Source organism: Bos taurus, chromosome 5 (genome assembly GCF_002263795.3).
Source record: "Bos taurus isolate L1 Dominette 01449 registration number 42190680 breed Hereford chromosome 5, ARS-UCD2.0, whole genome shotgun sequence".
In the NCBI taxonomy this organism is placed as follows: Eukaryota; Metazoa; Chordata; class Mammalia; order Artiodactyla; family Bovidae; genus Bos; species Bos taurus.
In genome coordinates this window covers 32,538,191-32,555,333 of record NC_037332.1, presented here as the reverse complement: position 1 = coordinate 32,555,333, position 17,143 = coordinate 32,538,191, and the positions used below count along the sequence as shown (strand labels likewise).

Sequence of the window (17,143 nt, the reverse complement as noted above, 5' to 3'; positions counted from 1 at the left end):
TCCATCACTTCCACTAGCTTTGTTCGTAGTAATGCTTCCTAAGGCCCATCTGACTTCACACACCAGGACGTCTGGCTCTAGGTTAGTGACTACACCATTGTGGTTATCCAGTTCCTAAGACTTTTTTTCATATAGTTCTTCTGTATATTCTGGCCATCTCTTCTTAATTTCTTCTGCTTCTATTAGGTCCTTACTGTTTCTTTTTTTTTTTTTTTCTAATTTTCCTTACTGTTTCTGTGCTTTATTGTACCCATGCTTACATGAAATATTCCCTTGATATCTCCAATTTTCTCGAAGAGATTGCTAGTCTTTCCCATTGGTTTCCTCTATTTCTTTGCATTGTTCACTTAAGAAGGCTTTCTTGTCTCTCGTTGCTATCCTCTGGAACTCTGCATTCAGTTGGGTGTATCTTTCCCTTTCCCCTTTGCCTTTTGCTTCTCTTCTTTTCTCCCAAGTTACATACCTATGTAACAGGGACCTCCTAGAGACAACTGGAACTCAAGTAGGCTGCAGAAGGCAATATTTAGGGGCAGAGAACTCTCTGAGAATGCTTCTAACAAAATTGTGCTTGGGACTTCCCTAGTGGTCCAGGCTAAGACTCCAAGCTCCCAATCCAGGGGGCCCAAGTTTGATCCTTGGTTAGGGAACTAGATCCCAAATGCTGCAACTAAGAGTTTGAATGCTGCAACTGAAGATCCTGCATGCTGCAGTTAAGACCCAGCACAACCAAATAAATAATTTTGTGACTGATTGTCCCTCCCACAGGCAGTCTGGCTGGGGGCCATCACTGGGAAGATTTTCAGGAAGTGGGGAGGGTCCACACTCTCACGACCCAAGAGGGTCACATCGCATGTGACACCTTAAGCTAAGTCAAATACAGCAGTTGCAAGAAAATATCGCAAGCCCTTCTAATCCAAATCCCTGTTTATTAATAAGGAAGCTCAGGCCCCAGGAGAGGAAGGGACTTGCCCAAGGCCACTGCCCACCCATGGGAGGACTGCCCTGACACCGGCCTGTGCTACCTCAAGCTCTGGTTTACAGAGCACTTTTTCTGGGAAGTGGAGTAAGTTTTAAATGTCCTGTTGCCAAGGACGCAGCAAAGGTTGCCCTCTCACCACCCCTGTGCTGGCTAGAGTCCCTTGAGTGCTAGGAAAGCCTTGCAATCTCCTTCACTCAGCAACTGGGAAGCAGCTCCAGCTGCCCACAGCTTACACACCAGCGAGAAAACTGAGGCCCAGGCCCTCCTCAAAGGCCAATAGCATGACAGGCAGGGTCAGGCAAGGCCCTGGGCTCCCTGGCCCACGGGCCATCCTGGTTAGAATCTAAACACACACAAAAACCAGAATCTTACTCTTTCCCACATGACGTGGGTCTGGGCCCCAAGCCCAGCCTTCCTCCTCCTTCTGGGGGTCCCCCGGCCCAAACTCCTGCAGCAGCAGCAGCCCTTTGGCCCCAGCAAGACCACTTGCCCTATGACATGCAGGCATGGGAAGGATGAGCTCTCAAAGCACAGAGCAGTCGGACGCGGCTGGCTGGGAAGGATGGTAGCCCCATTTCAGAACACTGTCAGGTTAGACTATGCTCGGGTCTTGAAGAGCCCAGAGTCTCGGAGAGGGGTGCCTGGTTTGGCTGGGGCAACCGGATGGGCCTAAGAGGATGCTTATTTCCAGCCCATGGCCTTGGCCCTCATGTGAGAAGCCCAGGACTTTGGGGGCAGGGGCAAGGTCTGAGGACACATTCTGGAATGCCTTTATGTTCTGGCCTACAGGTCCATGGAAGGGAGGAGAGATGAAGAACAATGGCCCAGTCAGAGACCGTCCCAGGCACCAGCCACCACACTGATACTTGGGTGGCTGGTGCCAGTGATGAGCTCAGAGCACTCCAAGTCTGGGAGGCAGAGCTGTGCAGGCAGGCATCCACAGCTCAGGGGTGCCAGAGGGTTGCAGCCAGGGGAGCAGCTGTGGGCCTGAGTGCTTAGAGGCAAGTAGTGAGATCCCACGGCCCCAAGCATCCACCGCTGTCTGAACTTGCCCTCTGTGGCATCTCCTCCCCTCTGCCGGCCTTGTTATGCATCAGTCTCCCTAGCTGGGTGGTCTGCTCCAGGGGGCCATAACCCCCTGTCTCATATGTAGGACTACCCTACCAAGCTCACAGTATCTCAAAATAAAAGGAGGGACTGCTGTGCCATTCTCAGGCGTGTCTGACTCTTTGAGGCCCCATGGACTGTAGCCCACCAGGCTCCTCTGTCCATGGAATTTTCCAACCAAGAACACTAGAGCAGGTTGCCATTTCTTCCTTCAGGGGATCTTCCAGACCCATGGATTGAACCTGAATCTCTTGTGTCTCCTATATCAACAGGCAGATTCTTTATCGCTGCAGCACCTGGAAGGAGACATTTATAGGCAGGGTCTAGTCCCAGAAAAGAAGACAATGTTGGGGTTCAGCAAGATTATCTCTGCATTTCCTCCAGGGACATGAGGGAAAGATTTGGATGGGAAGGCCCATGGCATGGGCATGGTTGATACACATCCAGGTCCTTCACCTGCCCACCCTGTTATTAACCAGTTATGTGAGCTTAGGCAAATCTTTGTGTGCCTCAGTCTGACTTTTATAAAACAGGGGTAAGTAAAAATACTTGCCTTATCATCAGGGTAAAAATTAAGATAATAGATGAAATAATGAAAACACTATTCAAAATTAAATCTATTAGCATGGTAAGTACTGCGAACAACAGCAACATTAAGAAGAGTCATCTTTGCTGCTTGGAATTCAGTGCAGCCAGGGGCTGCCGGGAGCACGGAAGCCACGGGGAGCACGGAGGCCGCGAGGAGCACCGTGAAAGCAGATGTGCCTGCACCACCACCACTCTAACTCCGCTGGATGCGATGGAGGGGGCGGCGGCTGCCTCAGCTCCAGGTCTGTGCCGCCTGGAGCGAGGTCGGGGAGAGAGGAGAGAGAAGCAGGAGCAGCCAGAGGGTCGGGGCTCCCCAGGTTGCCCGACCCCTTCACCAGGTCCTGCTGGAGGGGGACCCTCCCTGGTGTGCACCCCATAATTACAGTCCTGGCCTGGTCCCCAGCCTACCCTGGGGGTTGGCAGGAAAACTAAGGATTAGAGGGTAAGGGAGGGGTGTGTGTGTAAATGTTTTAGAGAGGAGGAATCACCCACTCTGTTCCTCCTCATAAAATACACACTTTCCCTCTCTGCTTTCCCCCCTTTGAGGTAAAATATCTTTAAAAGGCCTCTCCTTACACTTCCTTCTTTCAGCATCCCATGAATTCCTCTTCCCTTTGCAGCTTTCCTGAAGGTGGGACAAACCCTGGGAGACGGGCGGAACACAGCCCGGCCTGCTAGATCCCACAACGATGCCACCCATCCACCCCATAGCTGGGCAGCCAGGGAGACAGGTGACTTGGCCCTCAGAGCAAGAGGCCACCGTGACTGGAGCCTTTCCCTCCATGGTGGCTTGTCCCGTCACTGGGGTCTCTGGCTCCCAGTATGTGTCCTCCTGCCTGCCCTGGGCACAGTTCTCCTGGCAAGGCCTTCCCGGACCAGCTCAAAAAGTGTCCCGCCCCAGAGACTGAGGCAGCTGGAGGTGGCAGGGCAGTCGAGGTGGAAAGGAGATTCCTGCACTACCAAAGCTCCTTGGGGACATGTGTGTGACCACAGGGAAGAAAAAGAAAAATGCCGATGGAAGATGCCCACCACGGTTGGTTTCCACTCCTTGTCACAGGGCTGGTCTCCCCTGGGTCTGAAAGGATGCAGAAGAGCCGTCCAGCTGGCTGGTCTGGACTTGGCCGAAACTTTGACACAGGTTTAGGAGACAAGAAAGACTCTGGAGTCCTGACTCACCGGGTCCACACCTCATGTCATGATTACTCAGCTCTGGAAGCTTCCATGCCCCTGGGTCTTCCATCTCCACCCATGGGTAAGGGCACTGGCTTGGTTACCCTGCTATCTGCTCTATCCCAGGCTCTCCCTGGGGAGTGGGCTCCCCTAATTCCTCCGAGGAGATGCTGCCCCCGACAGGCAGCGGACATGGGGCAGCCCTCAGCTGTCACCTCAGCTGCAGAGGCAGAGCGGCCGTTTACCTTTTTGTCGCTAAGTGCTGACCTGGGATCTTCACACCCATCTGACAAATGGAGAAATGGAGGTGAACTGTTCACTGACTTGCCCAGATTCACTTAGAAACCTGAGGTATGATCCCCCAGTTGGGCTGCCTCCTGCTAAGAGCTCTGACCCTTTCTGGAGGCAGTGTGTGTCCATGACCTCAGGGATGAGATCTGGCAGCAGAGGGGTGAGGGAAGAAGGGGGTGCTCAGCCTGAGCCCCTGAGCATGTGCCAGCTGCCTTCCCTCTCCGGGTGTGGGGCCCGCTTCCTCCATACGCCCCAGGGCCCTGGTACTCAGAACCTGCACCAGGGCATCTCCAAGGCCGAGAGTCCCTCTCAGGGTCAGACAGGCACCGCACCCTGCCAAGGCTCGAGGCCACGGGAGCAGAGAGGGCTGTCCCACCTGGAATTTCCTCATGTGAGGGTCCCTGGGCAGGAGGGTCTTCACGGTGTGGCTGGTTCCCAGGGGAGATGTGGAGGACTCAAAACCGATAGAGCTGACGGGACCACTCATCACTGATGAGAGACGTGACTCCCGGAAGCCTCCACCTCTGCATCACTGCCTCTGCTCAGAGTACCACCCAACGGCTGGAGGTAGAAGGCAGGAAGTGGAGTGGGGAGGGAAGGAAGGAGCGGCCTCTCAGACCCCCGTGGACCACTGAGTGCCACTTGGACCAGCCCCCCGCAGGGCTGCAGGCTCCCAGAGCCCCTGTGACCAGGGGGCTGAGGCCTGGATGCAGTCCGCCATGGAGCCCTGCCGGGTCCCAGAGACCATCCCGGGTGGGGGGCCGGGCTTGGCCCTCCCTGGCCCACCCCCAGGGGCTGGCCAGAGAACACAGCGTCTCTGTCCACTTAGGGTAACAATACAGCTCCTCAGGGACCACCTCTCCTGGACAAACAGCACTGACCACACCCAGCTGTTTATCGCACAGGCTGTGGAAAGAAAAGCGCTGCTGCTCCCCGCCTCCACCCGCTGCCTCCCCAGGCAGTGGGCCTGCTCCTGCCACATGCGTGCAGACGCTTAGCCCACCATGGAAACACACGCCAGGAGCCAGAGACGGCTGGAAAACAGAGCCGTGAGGCGCAGAATCTGGGAAAATCCTGGTGTGGAGAGCTCTCTATTGAACACAAAGAGAGAAAACGCTCTGCTCTCCCACTCACTCCAGGGCCTCTCTGTCCCCCACTCCTTGGCCTTGGGCCCCAGCTCCTTCCATTCGCAGGTCCTCCTTGGCCACCAGTCATCGCGGGGGACAGGTGCCTCCACGCTGCCCTCTCCTGGGCCTCAGGTCCAGTCCTTGGAGAGCCCTGCCCGGCTCGGCCAGCCCGTGGGCCTCCTCGCCCGGCGTGCCCCAGGCTCTCCTGGTGGCCAGTGTCTGCTCCAGCCCAGCCCCTCCTCACGGCTCCAGCTCCCGGGAGAGGCGGGACAGTTCCCGCTGGTTGTCGATGACCTTCAGCTGCTGGACGTAAGCCCAGGTGCTGGCGGGACTCCGGGTGCTCAGGGACTGCTCCGAGCCTGGGGGGCAGGGAGGGCGGTCAGCACTTTGTAGAGCCCACCTTTCCCCTTTCCAAGAGGCAAATCGATCCTCCTACCTTGTGCTACCCAGCCTGCCACTTCCCACAGCCAATCTAGAAGACACCCCATCCCCCATCTGGGACAGAAGAGCACAGTGAAACAGGCCCCAAAATTATATGCAGCTTAATACCCCTTTTACCAAGTTCAAAAACAATGAAAACTAAAGAATATTTTGTTGTCATATATATATGAGATATTTTAAAGATATATGTATATGTATATTTTATTATATGTACACACGATCAAGCTATTTTTTAAAAACAAGGAAATGGGTAACTCAAAATTCAGCATAGTGGTTTCCCTGGGTGGGGAGGGGCAAGGAGACCGGAAAGGGGACCACCACTAGGGAGATGGAAGTTATTGTCAGTGTGCTGAAGCTTGGCTTGGGTCCAGAAGGGCTCATCTTATTTTCAGAATAGATAAATGCATAAGATAATGATGATGGTGTGGTACGAACTGTGGATTACGACTAATCCCATTTCTCACAAACTGAAGGCCAGTTAAAAGAACACAGGCCTGGAGTAGGAGTGCGTGGGTCCCAGCCCTGTCTAACTGCTTATCTAACCAGCTCTACCTCACTGCGGCTTCTACCTGTTTTTTCAAGGCTTCCAGCCCACTGTATACCTTTAAGTGGGGATAATACTCTACCTACTTCATACAGCTGTTATGAACCATTATCAACATCGTGCTTTGCAACCCCATGGACTGTAGCCCGCCTGGCTCCTCTGCCCATGCGATTCTCCAGGCAAGAATACTGGATCTTCCCAACCCAGGGATTGAATCCAGGTCTCCCTCATTGCAGGCAGATTCTCTTCCATCTGAGCCACTGGGGAAGCCCTTTCATGTATGGATGTGCCTGTAAGTGCCAGCCAGCCGCGGCCAGCTTGTCAGCACCCACCCCTGCCCTCACTTACACGTGGAAACCCTGACCGCCTGGCTGTCCTCGTGCAGGTGGGAGACTCGGCTTCTGAGCGGTGACAGAGGCACTGGGGGGTGAGGGGAGAGTCAGTGAGGAGACCAAGTTGGTGCCTTGAAGGGGACATCACTCAGGGGCGCCCACCGGGGATCTGCCCTCTCACCATTGCTGTGGCTTCGGCAGTGGTGTAGCATCCGTGCAGCTCTGGCCATCATTCTCTGGGGGCCAAGTAAGGACATGAGACCTGATATGAGGGACGGGCCCTGGCCTGGCCTGGGGGACAGCTGAAGTGCTCCTAGGCACCAGCGGCTGTAGGAGACGGGGCTGTGCCTGCTGTGCCCCAGCCCACCCAAAGACCCAGTGGGTACCAGGCACTGGGAAGACAGAAATCAGGGAGGGCTTAGAGAGGAGGAGGCCTGGTGGGGAGGGGATTCTGGCTGAAGGGCGAGATAGCTGAGGCCATCACCCCAGCACTCCCTGGTGGAGACCAGATCCTCTGAGGGCATGCAATGGAGTAAAGCAGGGGCTATTTTAAAGGAAGTCTTCATATTTATATTACTGAGAACAACTTTGGACCATCTCCCATCCCCCGCCCCTTCCAAAGCCCTTGTCACAGCCTCCAACCTGTTCCAGCCTCAGATACCCGCTCTCCTTGGACTCACCATCTTCTCAAAGTTGATGAGATTCTCCACCAATGTGTGATTTCCCTCATGGATGAAGGTCATGTCTACAAAGAGATGGGCTCTGCTCATAGGTCCCCAAACTCCTTCCCCTCCCAGCAGCCAAGGAAAGGTAAGGGGCCAATAACAGGGACGCTATGCAGCCCTCTTCCTCCCTGCTAACTTCCTGGAACAGTTTCTTTATATCTCTTAGGCCTCATGTCATCAGCCATCTGTCTGCATGTGTTAACTCTGCTTCTATCCGGTGAGCTCCTAGTTCACCTTTGTGGCCCCAGGGCGTTGGCACACTGGAATCACCCAGAGGGTCAGGTGGACACTCTGGGGCAGCGATGGATGGGATGGGGGCAGGGGGGCAGGGGCTGGTGCCCTTACCTTTGAGAAGAAGGGGCATGAAGGGGATGAGGGGAGGGGAGAGCTTGGTGAGGGCCAGACGGTACACTCGGTGGTTCCATGAGGGGTCCTGAGAGGGAAGAAGCCACAGTGAGAGAGGGAGGGTCCCGCACACCATGACCTACCACGTGCCACAGCATAACCAAATGCCCACCCGCCAAGGAGAAGCCGTGCGCACAGTCCTTGGAGCTCAGCCTCCTCTCGGCCCCAGATCTCCCCAAGGCAGGCTGTGCGGCAGGCAGAGGGGCCTGGAGCTGTGATGCCGGGCTGCATGACATGGTTTCCTGGCCTCCAATTAGGCCCCAGGACGCTCATGGACATTGTCTCAGGGGCTCTGAGGATTCATGGAAAACTCTTTTCTGTCCCTGTTTCTCCCTCTCTCCCTCTCTCTCTAGTGGGTACACCCCTTTGAACTTCTTCAGCCCCAGGAGAAGAATTTTTTCCTCAGGAGCTCTTGGAGCCTTGCTAATGAAAGCAGCCTGCATGAGCTCCCTCCTGAAAACTATACACCTTTCACTACCCCCGCTACAATTCCCAGGAGTGGAGGGCTCAGCTCCTCAACTCTTGCCTCGTTTTTTGGCGTAGCCTCCTTGAGTCTCCTGAGGGGCCTCTGACAGACCCCAGAACACCATGGGAATTGGGTCAAGACCCGCTTCCTGAGTCCTGAGGCAGGTCAGCGGCCCCCTGGTGGTCCCCTGGCACCTCAGACCCCAGGGCCAGCAAATGCCGCAGCAAATGCCACACGGGCCCCTATACACCTGCTGAGGCATATAATACACTACACAGACCCCCATAGTGCTAACACTGCATTTCTCAGCCAGCCCCCCAGACTCACAGGCCAAAGGGAACCAGGCCCTGACCCAGGGTTAGAAACCCGGAAAGTGACAAAGGACAGGCACAGGTGTGGAGGGGAAGAAGCAGGGGCTTGGGCCAGGGTGGCGGGGGCAGAGAGCACTCACCAGCAGCCTCTCGAGGGCCGAGTAGAGCTTCCGGACTTTGTGGGGCAGCCGCTGTGAAGGAGAGGCAGGCGGGGCTGTCACTCCTCTGGGGTGCGGGCCCCATTCCAAGCCAGGACCCCCAGGACAGGCAGGGGCCTGACTCAGGGCTGAGGTGGGGCCCTGACCTACCCAGCAGATGGCACTCACCTCCCAGGTATGGGCCAGGCGGCTGATGGCTGAGTTGCTGAGACCAAACATGATGGCAAAGAAGGAATTAAGATTCTTTTGCTCCTTGAGGCTGTGAACAGAAGACCCAGAGACCCTCAGGGGAAGCAGCCACACACACAGCCCCACACCCACACCACCCCCAAGCCACAGCACAAGACCCGGCCAGGCCAATGCTGCCCTTGCAGGGACTGGGGCTGTATGGTGTGGGGAGGCAGGGGCTCCAGGGGACCTAGGCAGGCACAAGGGTGGGAGACTTGGCTGCACACCGACCACAGATAGGGGGGTTAAGTAAAGGCACCGTGGGACTCTGCCACCCAGCCCACCAGCACTCACTGGGCTGCCAGTTTGATGAACTTCCTGAGCAGCTGGGCCCGTAGGCCGGGCACAGAGCAGAGACACAGCTCCGTGGCCACCCAGTACTGCAGCTCGTTGAAGCGGCGCATGAAGCGCTCCAGGTTGGCGGTGGTGACGTCCCGCAGGTGCTGGGGGCCCAGCACATAGTGGATCAGCTCCACCTGGGCAGGGGGCAGCACTGCGAGGTCAGCACGCAGGGCAGGGCGTCCAGCACACGAGGCTGCGCGTGGGGCAGGGCATCCCCATCGCCCACTCTCCTCCCCTCCGCTCCACCCCAGCACCTGGTGGATGCTGTTGAAGAGGCTCCAGTCGTGGTCCGTGAGCTGGCCCGCCAGGTCCTTGGTGCTCACCAGGTCCAGCCCCTCGGCAGAGCCCACAGTGGGCCCCAGCTGATCGGGGTGTGGGGTCTGCAGGTGGAAGAGTGCTCAGAGGGGTGCCTGGGGAGTCCAGGGGGCATGGTTGGGGGAGAGAGTCTGGGGCCAAAAGTCTGTGCCCAGGGCCGGAGGCACGTCAGGAGGGCAGAGGTGCTGCAGGAAGTGGAGGCATGCCCCAAGGAAGCATGCCCTGACAGCTCCCCAGTGCTGGGCCCCTCCCACTTGAGAGCTCCCAACAGTTTTCCCCTTGGGACTTCCTCCATCGGCTGAGGCCCACTCCTCTCTCTTCCTCCTTAGGAGCAGCCACAGCCAGGCCCTGCTCTCCTTTCCATGTGGCTGTCTCCTAGCACCCACCCGTACCACTCCCAAAACAGCCCTTCCCGGGGCCCTGGCGCCCTGCCTGGCCCTACCAGCTCGTGCACTTCCTGTGGGTTGACAACAAAGAGCCGCTCGTTAAGCCCCAGGGATGTGGCCACACCACGGGCATCTGGCTGCAGGCCAATGGCATCTGCAAAGAGAGCAGAGCTGTGCTGGGTGGGGACAGAGAGGGAGGCCAGGGAGCAACCGGAGGCGGGGTGGAGGCTGGAAGAGGTCTCCCAATAGCAGCACTGGAGTCTAGGCAGGTGTTCTAAATGCATGGGTGCGCATGCCCACACATGCACAGGGGCAACATGGCCAGAGGACAATGAAAGAGGAGTCTTGGGGAGACAGGCTGACACTGGGCGACGCTGGAGCCTCCCTGAGTCCCAGCTTCCTCCTTTGTCAAAAGCAGACACCAAGATTTCCCGTGACTACTCATCAGTCAAATGAAGTCATTGATATAAATAGCGGCTATAAGGATATGATACATATACAAGCCCTTTGAAAATTGGGAAATGCCTTACAGAAATCTTCGTGTGGATTTCCATCAGCTCTTGTGGACTGGGACTGGGTTTTCAGTCATGCTTGAGCCCTCAGTCCCTAGACCAGTAGTCTTCAAAGTAAGGTACACAAGACCATTCCATGCGTCCAGGAAAAAAATATTAGCACTTATACTGATTTTTCTTACCTGTTTTGTATTTGCTTTGTGTGTTGCTCTATGATCACATAGCAACAGTGTAGGAATGTATGTATGTGACTTGCAAGGAAATATACACAAATAAGGGAGTCTGTAATAAAATACTGATTACTGTCATGGGTGTCCATCAAAACAATCAGTGCTCTAAACACTGGGTTTGGACAACTGCAACTTGCCACATGGCCACCAGAGGGCAGTGCTTCCCAGAGGAGCACACAGGCCCTGGTGCTCTCAGTATCTCTCCTTCCTGAACGAAGGAGGCTTTGCTGGTCTCCCTGCCACCCCTTGCCATTATTCTCTGGATGACCAGCGGCTTACCCTGGGCTCCCACTCCGCTGTCATACCCATGCTCTGTGTCTTTCATGAATAACAGTGGTTTTTAATGTCCCAAGTTCTCTAAAGGCAGGTCTTAATAATCCTCATTCTGCCATACTCTGAGCACCAACTTTATGCCAGGTCCCATGCTAAGAGCTTCAAACACAGTAGCTCATTTAATAGCCATAGCAATCCTAAGTGATAGGTAGTTACAGTGGTCATCCAACAGACAAGGAAATGCAAGCTCACAGAGGTCAAACAACTTGGGCAGGATCATACAGTCAGTAAGCCGTGGGTCTGGGATTGCAACTCGGGTCTGGGTGTCCACAGTCTAGGCTCTTAACCATCAAGCTGCTCATCTTACCTGCCATGGTAAGTCTGCCTCCTAAATGCTGCTGGCCCATAGGTGACCCTCAAAGATGTTGATGGACTAAATGAGCAACTACCTAAATTCAAAGTCTGTCTATGCACTCAAAGGGGAAGCCTGGGGAAAAAATCACTGAATCCATTTGAGCTTCAGTTTCCTTGTCTGAAAATAGGATAAAAGTACCTATCTCATAAGATTGCTATTAGGATTAAATAAATATGTAAGCATGGTAATAATGTCAGGCATCCCTGGTGGCTCAGTGGTAAAGAATCCACCTGCCAAGCAGGAGACGCAGGTTCAATCCCTGGGTCTGTGCCCATCACCTGGAACAGGAAATAGCAACCCACTCCAGTATTCTTGCCTGGGAAATCCCATGGACAGAGGAGCCTGGTGGGCTACAGTCGATGGGGTCACAAAGAGTCGTCCATGACTTATACGTAACATGTATAAGTAAGATGTGATAAGCCTCCCATAAATGCTAACTACCATTAACACTGACAAAGATGGTGATGATCTTAATTCAGGGGGTGGGTACAGCTCTGAGGGGGCCCCCCTCCCTTGGGGCCACCCTACCCAGAGACACAACTCACCACCTGCCGAGTTGACCTTCACCAGCACCTGCCCCTTAGTCCAGCCGTCCTCCTGAGCCAACGCTGCCATCACCTCTCTCACTGAGGCCGTCACAGGCAGCTGCAGGGTTAGCATGGAGTGGTCTGGCCGGCAGATGTCATAGGGGACTGGAGAAGAAGATGGGACTGAATTGGGAGGGAGCCGCCTGGTCTCCCCACCCCAGCAGGGAGAAGGCAGTGACTGCAGCAAGGGAGGGTCCCAAGGACTGGGGGCAACAGCACTAAGGAGAAGCCTGGGCAGGCAGGTGGGAGACCCTGAGGTGAGCAAGGGGGGAGCCTGAAACAGAGACCCCAAGGAGCACAACATGCCATTCTGGGCCAGGCACCCCAAAGTCAAGGGTGGTGAGAGAGCAGGGTTTGAGCTCTGCCCTGGCGGACTCAGACCACCAACCTTTGTCCCCAACTCTGATGGCACAGTTGCTGCTAGGGAGAGGCTCGTCCTGGCTGGGGAGCCAAACGGGAACATTCCGGGCCTGAGAAGGAGAGGAAGTAAGGACCAGCTGACACAGGAGAGCATGCAGGGAAGGGGAGGGGCCTGTCACCCAGAGCGGGGGTCCCGCACAGCACACACACCACCTAAGGGATCTGCGTGCCCCGCAAACCCGGGGCAGGTAAGGCGCTGGGAACCTGGGGACCAAGGCTCCCGAGGAAGACAGGGCAGAGCTCAGAATGAGTCTGTGCCCCTCTATATGTGTGTTACCCCCTCTGCCAAATGGGTCCAGAGCCTCTCTAATATGAACACAAGGCAGCTGTTGATCCTGGTCTTTTCCTCCTTCAGCTACCATTTGCTATTTTCTACATGCTTATTTTAAGTATCTAAATATGCACAAAAGCCCTTTGACAAAATATTATTATCCCCTTTTACAGATAAAATCAGTGAGGGCTCAGAGAGGTTAAGTAACATACCCAAAGCAGCACAGCTGCTAAGTGGCCCAGCTAAAATTCTAAACCTGCCCCCCCGCTCCCCCTCCCCCATGCTCTTGTCCAGCAACACTCAACTGTGTGAGCTGCCCCATAACCCTTCCTCCAAGGCCCCACCACAGTGGGCTTTTGGGGGCCCCCACTGCCTAAAGGCCTCCCTCACACACTTCCTCTGCCCACCGACTATTCTTTCCAGATTTTGTACTGTTTTCCTCCTCCCAACTCTGAAGGAGGCAGATGAGGTTTAGACCTTGGTCCATGGTTCTTCCCTGGATTTCCAAATCTCTGCACTCCCCTCAGGGCTCCTCCCAGCATCACGCACCAATACCTCCTTTCTCTCCGCCCCCAGCATATGGAAGACTCTTAAAACCATACCACTGGGCACTGAATTCTCTTGCAGACCTTGGTCTCAAATGCCTCCAGGATCTTCCATATCTGTGCTGCATCATCCCAAACTCGACACACTCCTCAGATCCCCTCATCCCGCCTCCCAGGCTACTCTTCCGGCCATTCCCCTGGGTTCAAGCCTCCTGCTCCCCCCTGCTCCCCTCCCCCACAGAGTATCATCTAGTTCCAGGGTCTCTGTGTTCCCCTTTCCACAGCCCAGGCCATCCCCAGACCCACCAGCCCGTATCTCCTCACGCCTTATCTTCTATAACAGCGCCAACTATTCTCCGCCAGCCTTGCCTCTCGGGTGCCTCCCTCCCTCCCACTCCCATCTGCCTGACCAGAGCCAGATTAACCTTCCTATCACAGTGTCCAGGCCACCATTGTCTGCTGAACAAAGCTCAGGCTCCCCAGCTGACCTATTCAATATACAAATCCCATCTTGTCAATCCTGGGCTCAAACACCTCCAATGGCTCGCAATGCTCAAAGGACAAAGGCCAGGCCCCTTTCCAGGGCCCACAGGGCCCCACCTGCTCTGGCCCTTCCAGGGCTCCATTAGGAGGCGGGCTTCCTTCCCCACATCTGCCTGCAGCCTCTTCTCCCTCCATCTTCACTCCCTGCATCTCTCAGTTCCAGCAGTCGCTTCTCCCTGACCCTGACACTTTCCTTTTCAGCCCTTTCCTTCCTGCCTCCAGAGACCCCATCTTTGTCCTTATTCAGCATGAGGTTGCTCTGCAGCTCTGTCCCTCACTTCCTTGTGAGCCACTGGAGGCCAGGGTGGCTCTCCCAACCCGCTACAGCATATTTGGCACCTAAGGCATGCAGCCTGTTCTTCACTGAGGTCAAGGCCCCTCAGGGATGGAGCCAGCATTCTAGTGGGCCGTGACAGACACCAGCAGACAACTAGCAAGGAGACAACTAAACAAAGAAAACAATTCCACTGGGACAAAGCTTTGAGGAAAACCACGGAGGACACCCTGGAGAGGAGCCAGTGGGGGAGGGGCTCTCACAGGGAGATGGGAGGGGCCAGCAGGAGGGGGCAGGAGACGAGGAGGGAGCGAGCTTCACCTTCAGCAGAAAAGGAGTCCGAGGAGGAAGGGGGCAGGATGAGGTGGGAGAGCCAGCTGGGCCCTGCAGGCCCAGATGTGGCATTTGGGTGTGATTCTCACTGTGAGTCTCCAAGGTGGCCCCAGCTACCTTCCCAGTCCTCGCCACCCCATTCTTCAAATCTCACTCCAGTCAGGACTCCTCCTCCCACTTTCCGCTCCCAGCCCACTGCTGGGGATGGCACTGGCCCCAGGACCCCGGGGTTTCTGAGCTGCCTCCAGGTACCACCCCTCACCTGCCAGGCAGGAACTGCTAACTGGCTCGAGCTGGGAGCATGAGTGGGCTTCCCAGGTGGTGCTAGTGGTACAGAACCCGCCTGCCAGTGCAGGAGACATAAGAGACGTGGGTTCGATCCCTGGGTCAGAGATCTCCAGGAAGATCCCCTGGAGGAGGGCATAGCAAGCCACTCCAGTGTTCTTGCCTGGAGAATCCCATGGACAGAGAAGCCTGATGGGCTACAGTCCATGGAGTCGCAAAAAGTTGGACACAGCTGAAGCAACTTAGCTCACATGTGAGCATGACCAGATGGAATAAAACCTCTTGTGGGGATGGGGGGGAGTGACCTTAGACCTCTGTCTCCTGCAAGGCCCAGCCCCAGTGTCACACGCAGCCCGAGCTCCATGATCACCTATCCCAGACCAAGGATGTGCCTGTGTTTGGGGGGGGACCTTCCCATGCAGAGGGGCCTGGAGGTCCTTGGAGGAGGGGGAAAGCAGGGGCCCAGCAGAGGCGTGAGGAGCCCACTCGGGTCAGACACCTTCATCTGCGGAGACACGTTCCCACAGCCGTTCTCCAACCTGTGGAGCAAGTGAGAGAGAGGTGAGACTGGGGGCAGGGTCCCCCAGCAGGCAGGACGATGCAGGCTCAAGAGCCGAAGGGTACCAGGCTCTGGATTCCCTCCACCATCACCAGAGGCTCAGAGGTTGGCAGACTTGGGGAGGATGACCCAGAACAGGCATGACTTGAAATCCAGCCCCTGGATCCTACGACTGTCCCAGGCCAGCAGGGGAGGGAAGGAGCTCAAGGGAGAAGGGGATCCGATGTGGTGTCAGGTCAGGGAGGCCACATGAGAGCTCTCCCCGAGGCCCAGCTGCCCCCACAGGAGGCCTGGGAGGGCGGGAAGACCTGGGAGTGTGAGGTAAAGGCTGGGAAATTGGGTGGAGCAGGCGGGAGCTGGCACCAAGGGTGCTCAGCAATAAAGAGGAGCCAGTGAGCAGAGCAGGTGTGCAGGGCAGTGGGAGGATGACACACGAATGACTGTGGGCTGCCTGAGCATGGATGGACGCGTGACGGGAGGGTGCGAAGTGAGGCACTGGTGAGAACACTCGCTGAGATGAGCAGGACTGGACAAGTGAGCATAGCACAGGGTTTTACAGACAGGAGCAGGAGCCCTGGGGGTGGGGTAACGGGCTTAGGGCGGCACAGCTGCAGGGGTGCAGGCTGGATTTAAGCCACCTGTTTGCCCCCCAAGGCAGTGCTCCCAGCTCCTGTCACACAGCCTGTCCCGCCCGCCCGTGACGAGCTCACTCGAGCCAAAGCATTACCTGTGGTGTCGCCGCCTCTCTGGCCACTGCTCCCGCAGCAGGTTGCTAAGCCGGGTGTCCCTGCTCACCAGGTCCGACAGTTTCTGGGAGAAGCCAAGGTTCACTGAGACCCCCGTGTCCACCCTGGGTAACCCGGCCCAGCCCCTCCTGGCTCCCAGGTACCTTGAGGAAGCTGGTGGCCACAGGGTCGGTGCGGAGCGTAGGGCCGTACAGGGTCACCCACTGACTGACCAGCCGCAGGATCTGCTGCCTCTTGTTGCATATGTAGGAGCTGCGCTCCTGCTCGCTGCCCCCGGCGGGCTCCGCGTGGAAGGTGAGTCCCAGTCAAGGGAACCACAGTGTCCAACAGGACCACCCACCACCCTCAGGAACCGGCACAGGAAGGGCAGGACACCCGGAGCCCATGAATGGGCTGGGCCTGGAGGGATCAGTACAGCCATGCTTCGGGGGATCCCTCCTCCCCGCTCCACACACCATCCTCACCCCCAGGGCTGGAAGGATATTGGTGCAGGAGGGCAGCACAGAGCTGGGCAGTGGGCATGAAGACACTGTGGGTCAGGAGGAAGTCACTGAGGAATGTCTCTGCAAGGCAGGGACAGGGGACAGGTGAGGGATTCAGCAGTCGAGTCTCCTGAGCCCAAGTATATGCACAACCGGGACACCCCTTTTACCAATCCCGCCACGGGCCAGGGAGCAGTGACACCCTGTCCCTGTCACAGCACTTCCTACACAAGCCAAGAACACAGGAACGAAAACTTCCGGCCAGCTGACCAAAGAGGCCAATCGAGCACCCGATGAGGTCAGATGCAGGTGCCTGGCTCTCTCCCAGGTGGTGCTGACCACCCTCTGAGTCAGAAAGCAGGCAGCGTGTCTCCCGCCCCTACCTGTTGGGTCATGAGCACTGGAGTCAGGCCGCATGGCCTCCAACAGAAGTTCTAGGATCTTCTCTGGGGTGCCAGACATCACTGTATACCTGGAAGAAACAGCCGGTCCATAGCACTTGAGCCCCGACTCCCGCTCCCGCAGCGGGGGCAGACATCAAGAATCAATCATATCGCTCACCCCTATTTGCCAGCCCTCTCCCCACCCCGTGTGGTGGAAGGGGGACTAACTCGGGGGATGCATCTTAACCCCTGGAAGCCTCTCCACCCGCAGCGGGCAGGTATATGACACAGAGAAGGGAGTAAAGCCCAGGAAACAGAAGAGAAGGTGGGCAAGAGAGATGGTATGGAGAGGGGAACACGGCGGGTGTGT

The 17,143-nt window shown here is 56.4% G+C and overlaps 1 protein-coding gene across 3 annotated transcripts in view; it reads right to left on the bottom strand.

Moving 5' to 3' along the window:
* Positions 1 to 2,685: 2,685 nt before the first annotated feature.
* RAPGEF3 (Rap guanine nucleotide exchange factor 3) overlaps positions 2,686 to 17,143 on the bottom strand; it is a 32,545-nt gene continuing 18,087 nt past the window's right edge. For 2 of the 3 annotated variants that reach the window (XM_005206393.3, XM_005206392.5), the window contains exons 12-28: positions 16,774 to 16,862; positions 16,393 to 16,471; positions 16,052 to 16,202; positions 15,890 to 15,972; positions 15,103 to 15,142; positions 12,321 to 12,402; positions 11,891 to 12,037; positions 9,972 to 10,069; positions 9,469 to 9,594; positions 9,167 to 9,348; positions 8,813 to 8,903; positions 8,627 to 8,677; positions 7,650 to 7,737; positions 7,260 to 7,324; positions 6,761 to 6,815; positions 6,596 to 6,667; positions 2,686 to 5,621 (exon numbers count right to left, since the gene is read on the bottom strand). In XM_005206393.3, the coding sequence (XP_005206450.1) occupies positions 5,503 to 5,621; positions 6,596 to 6,667; positions 6,761 to 6,815; positions 7,260 to 7,324; positions 7,650 to 7,737; positions 8,627 to 8,677; positions 8,813 to 8,903; positions 9,167 to 9,348; positions 9,469 to 9,594; positions 9,972 to 10,069; positions 11,891 to 12,037; positions 12,321 to 12,402; positions 15,103 to 15,142; positions 15,890 to 15,972; positions 16,052 to 16,202; positions 16,393 to 16,471; positions 16,774 to 16,862 (1,618 nt within the window). In that variant the 3' untranslated portion in view covers positions 2,686 to 5,502. 3 annotated transcript variants of the gene reach the window in all.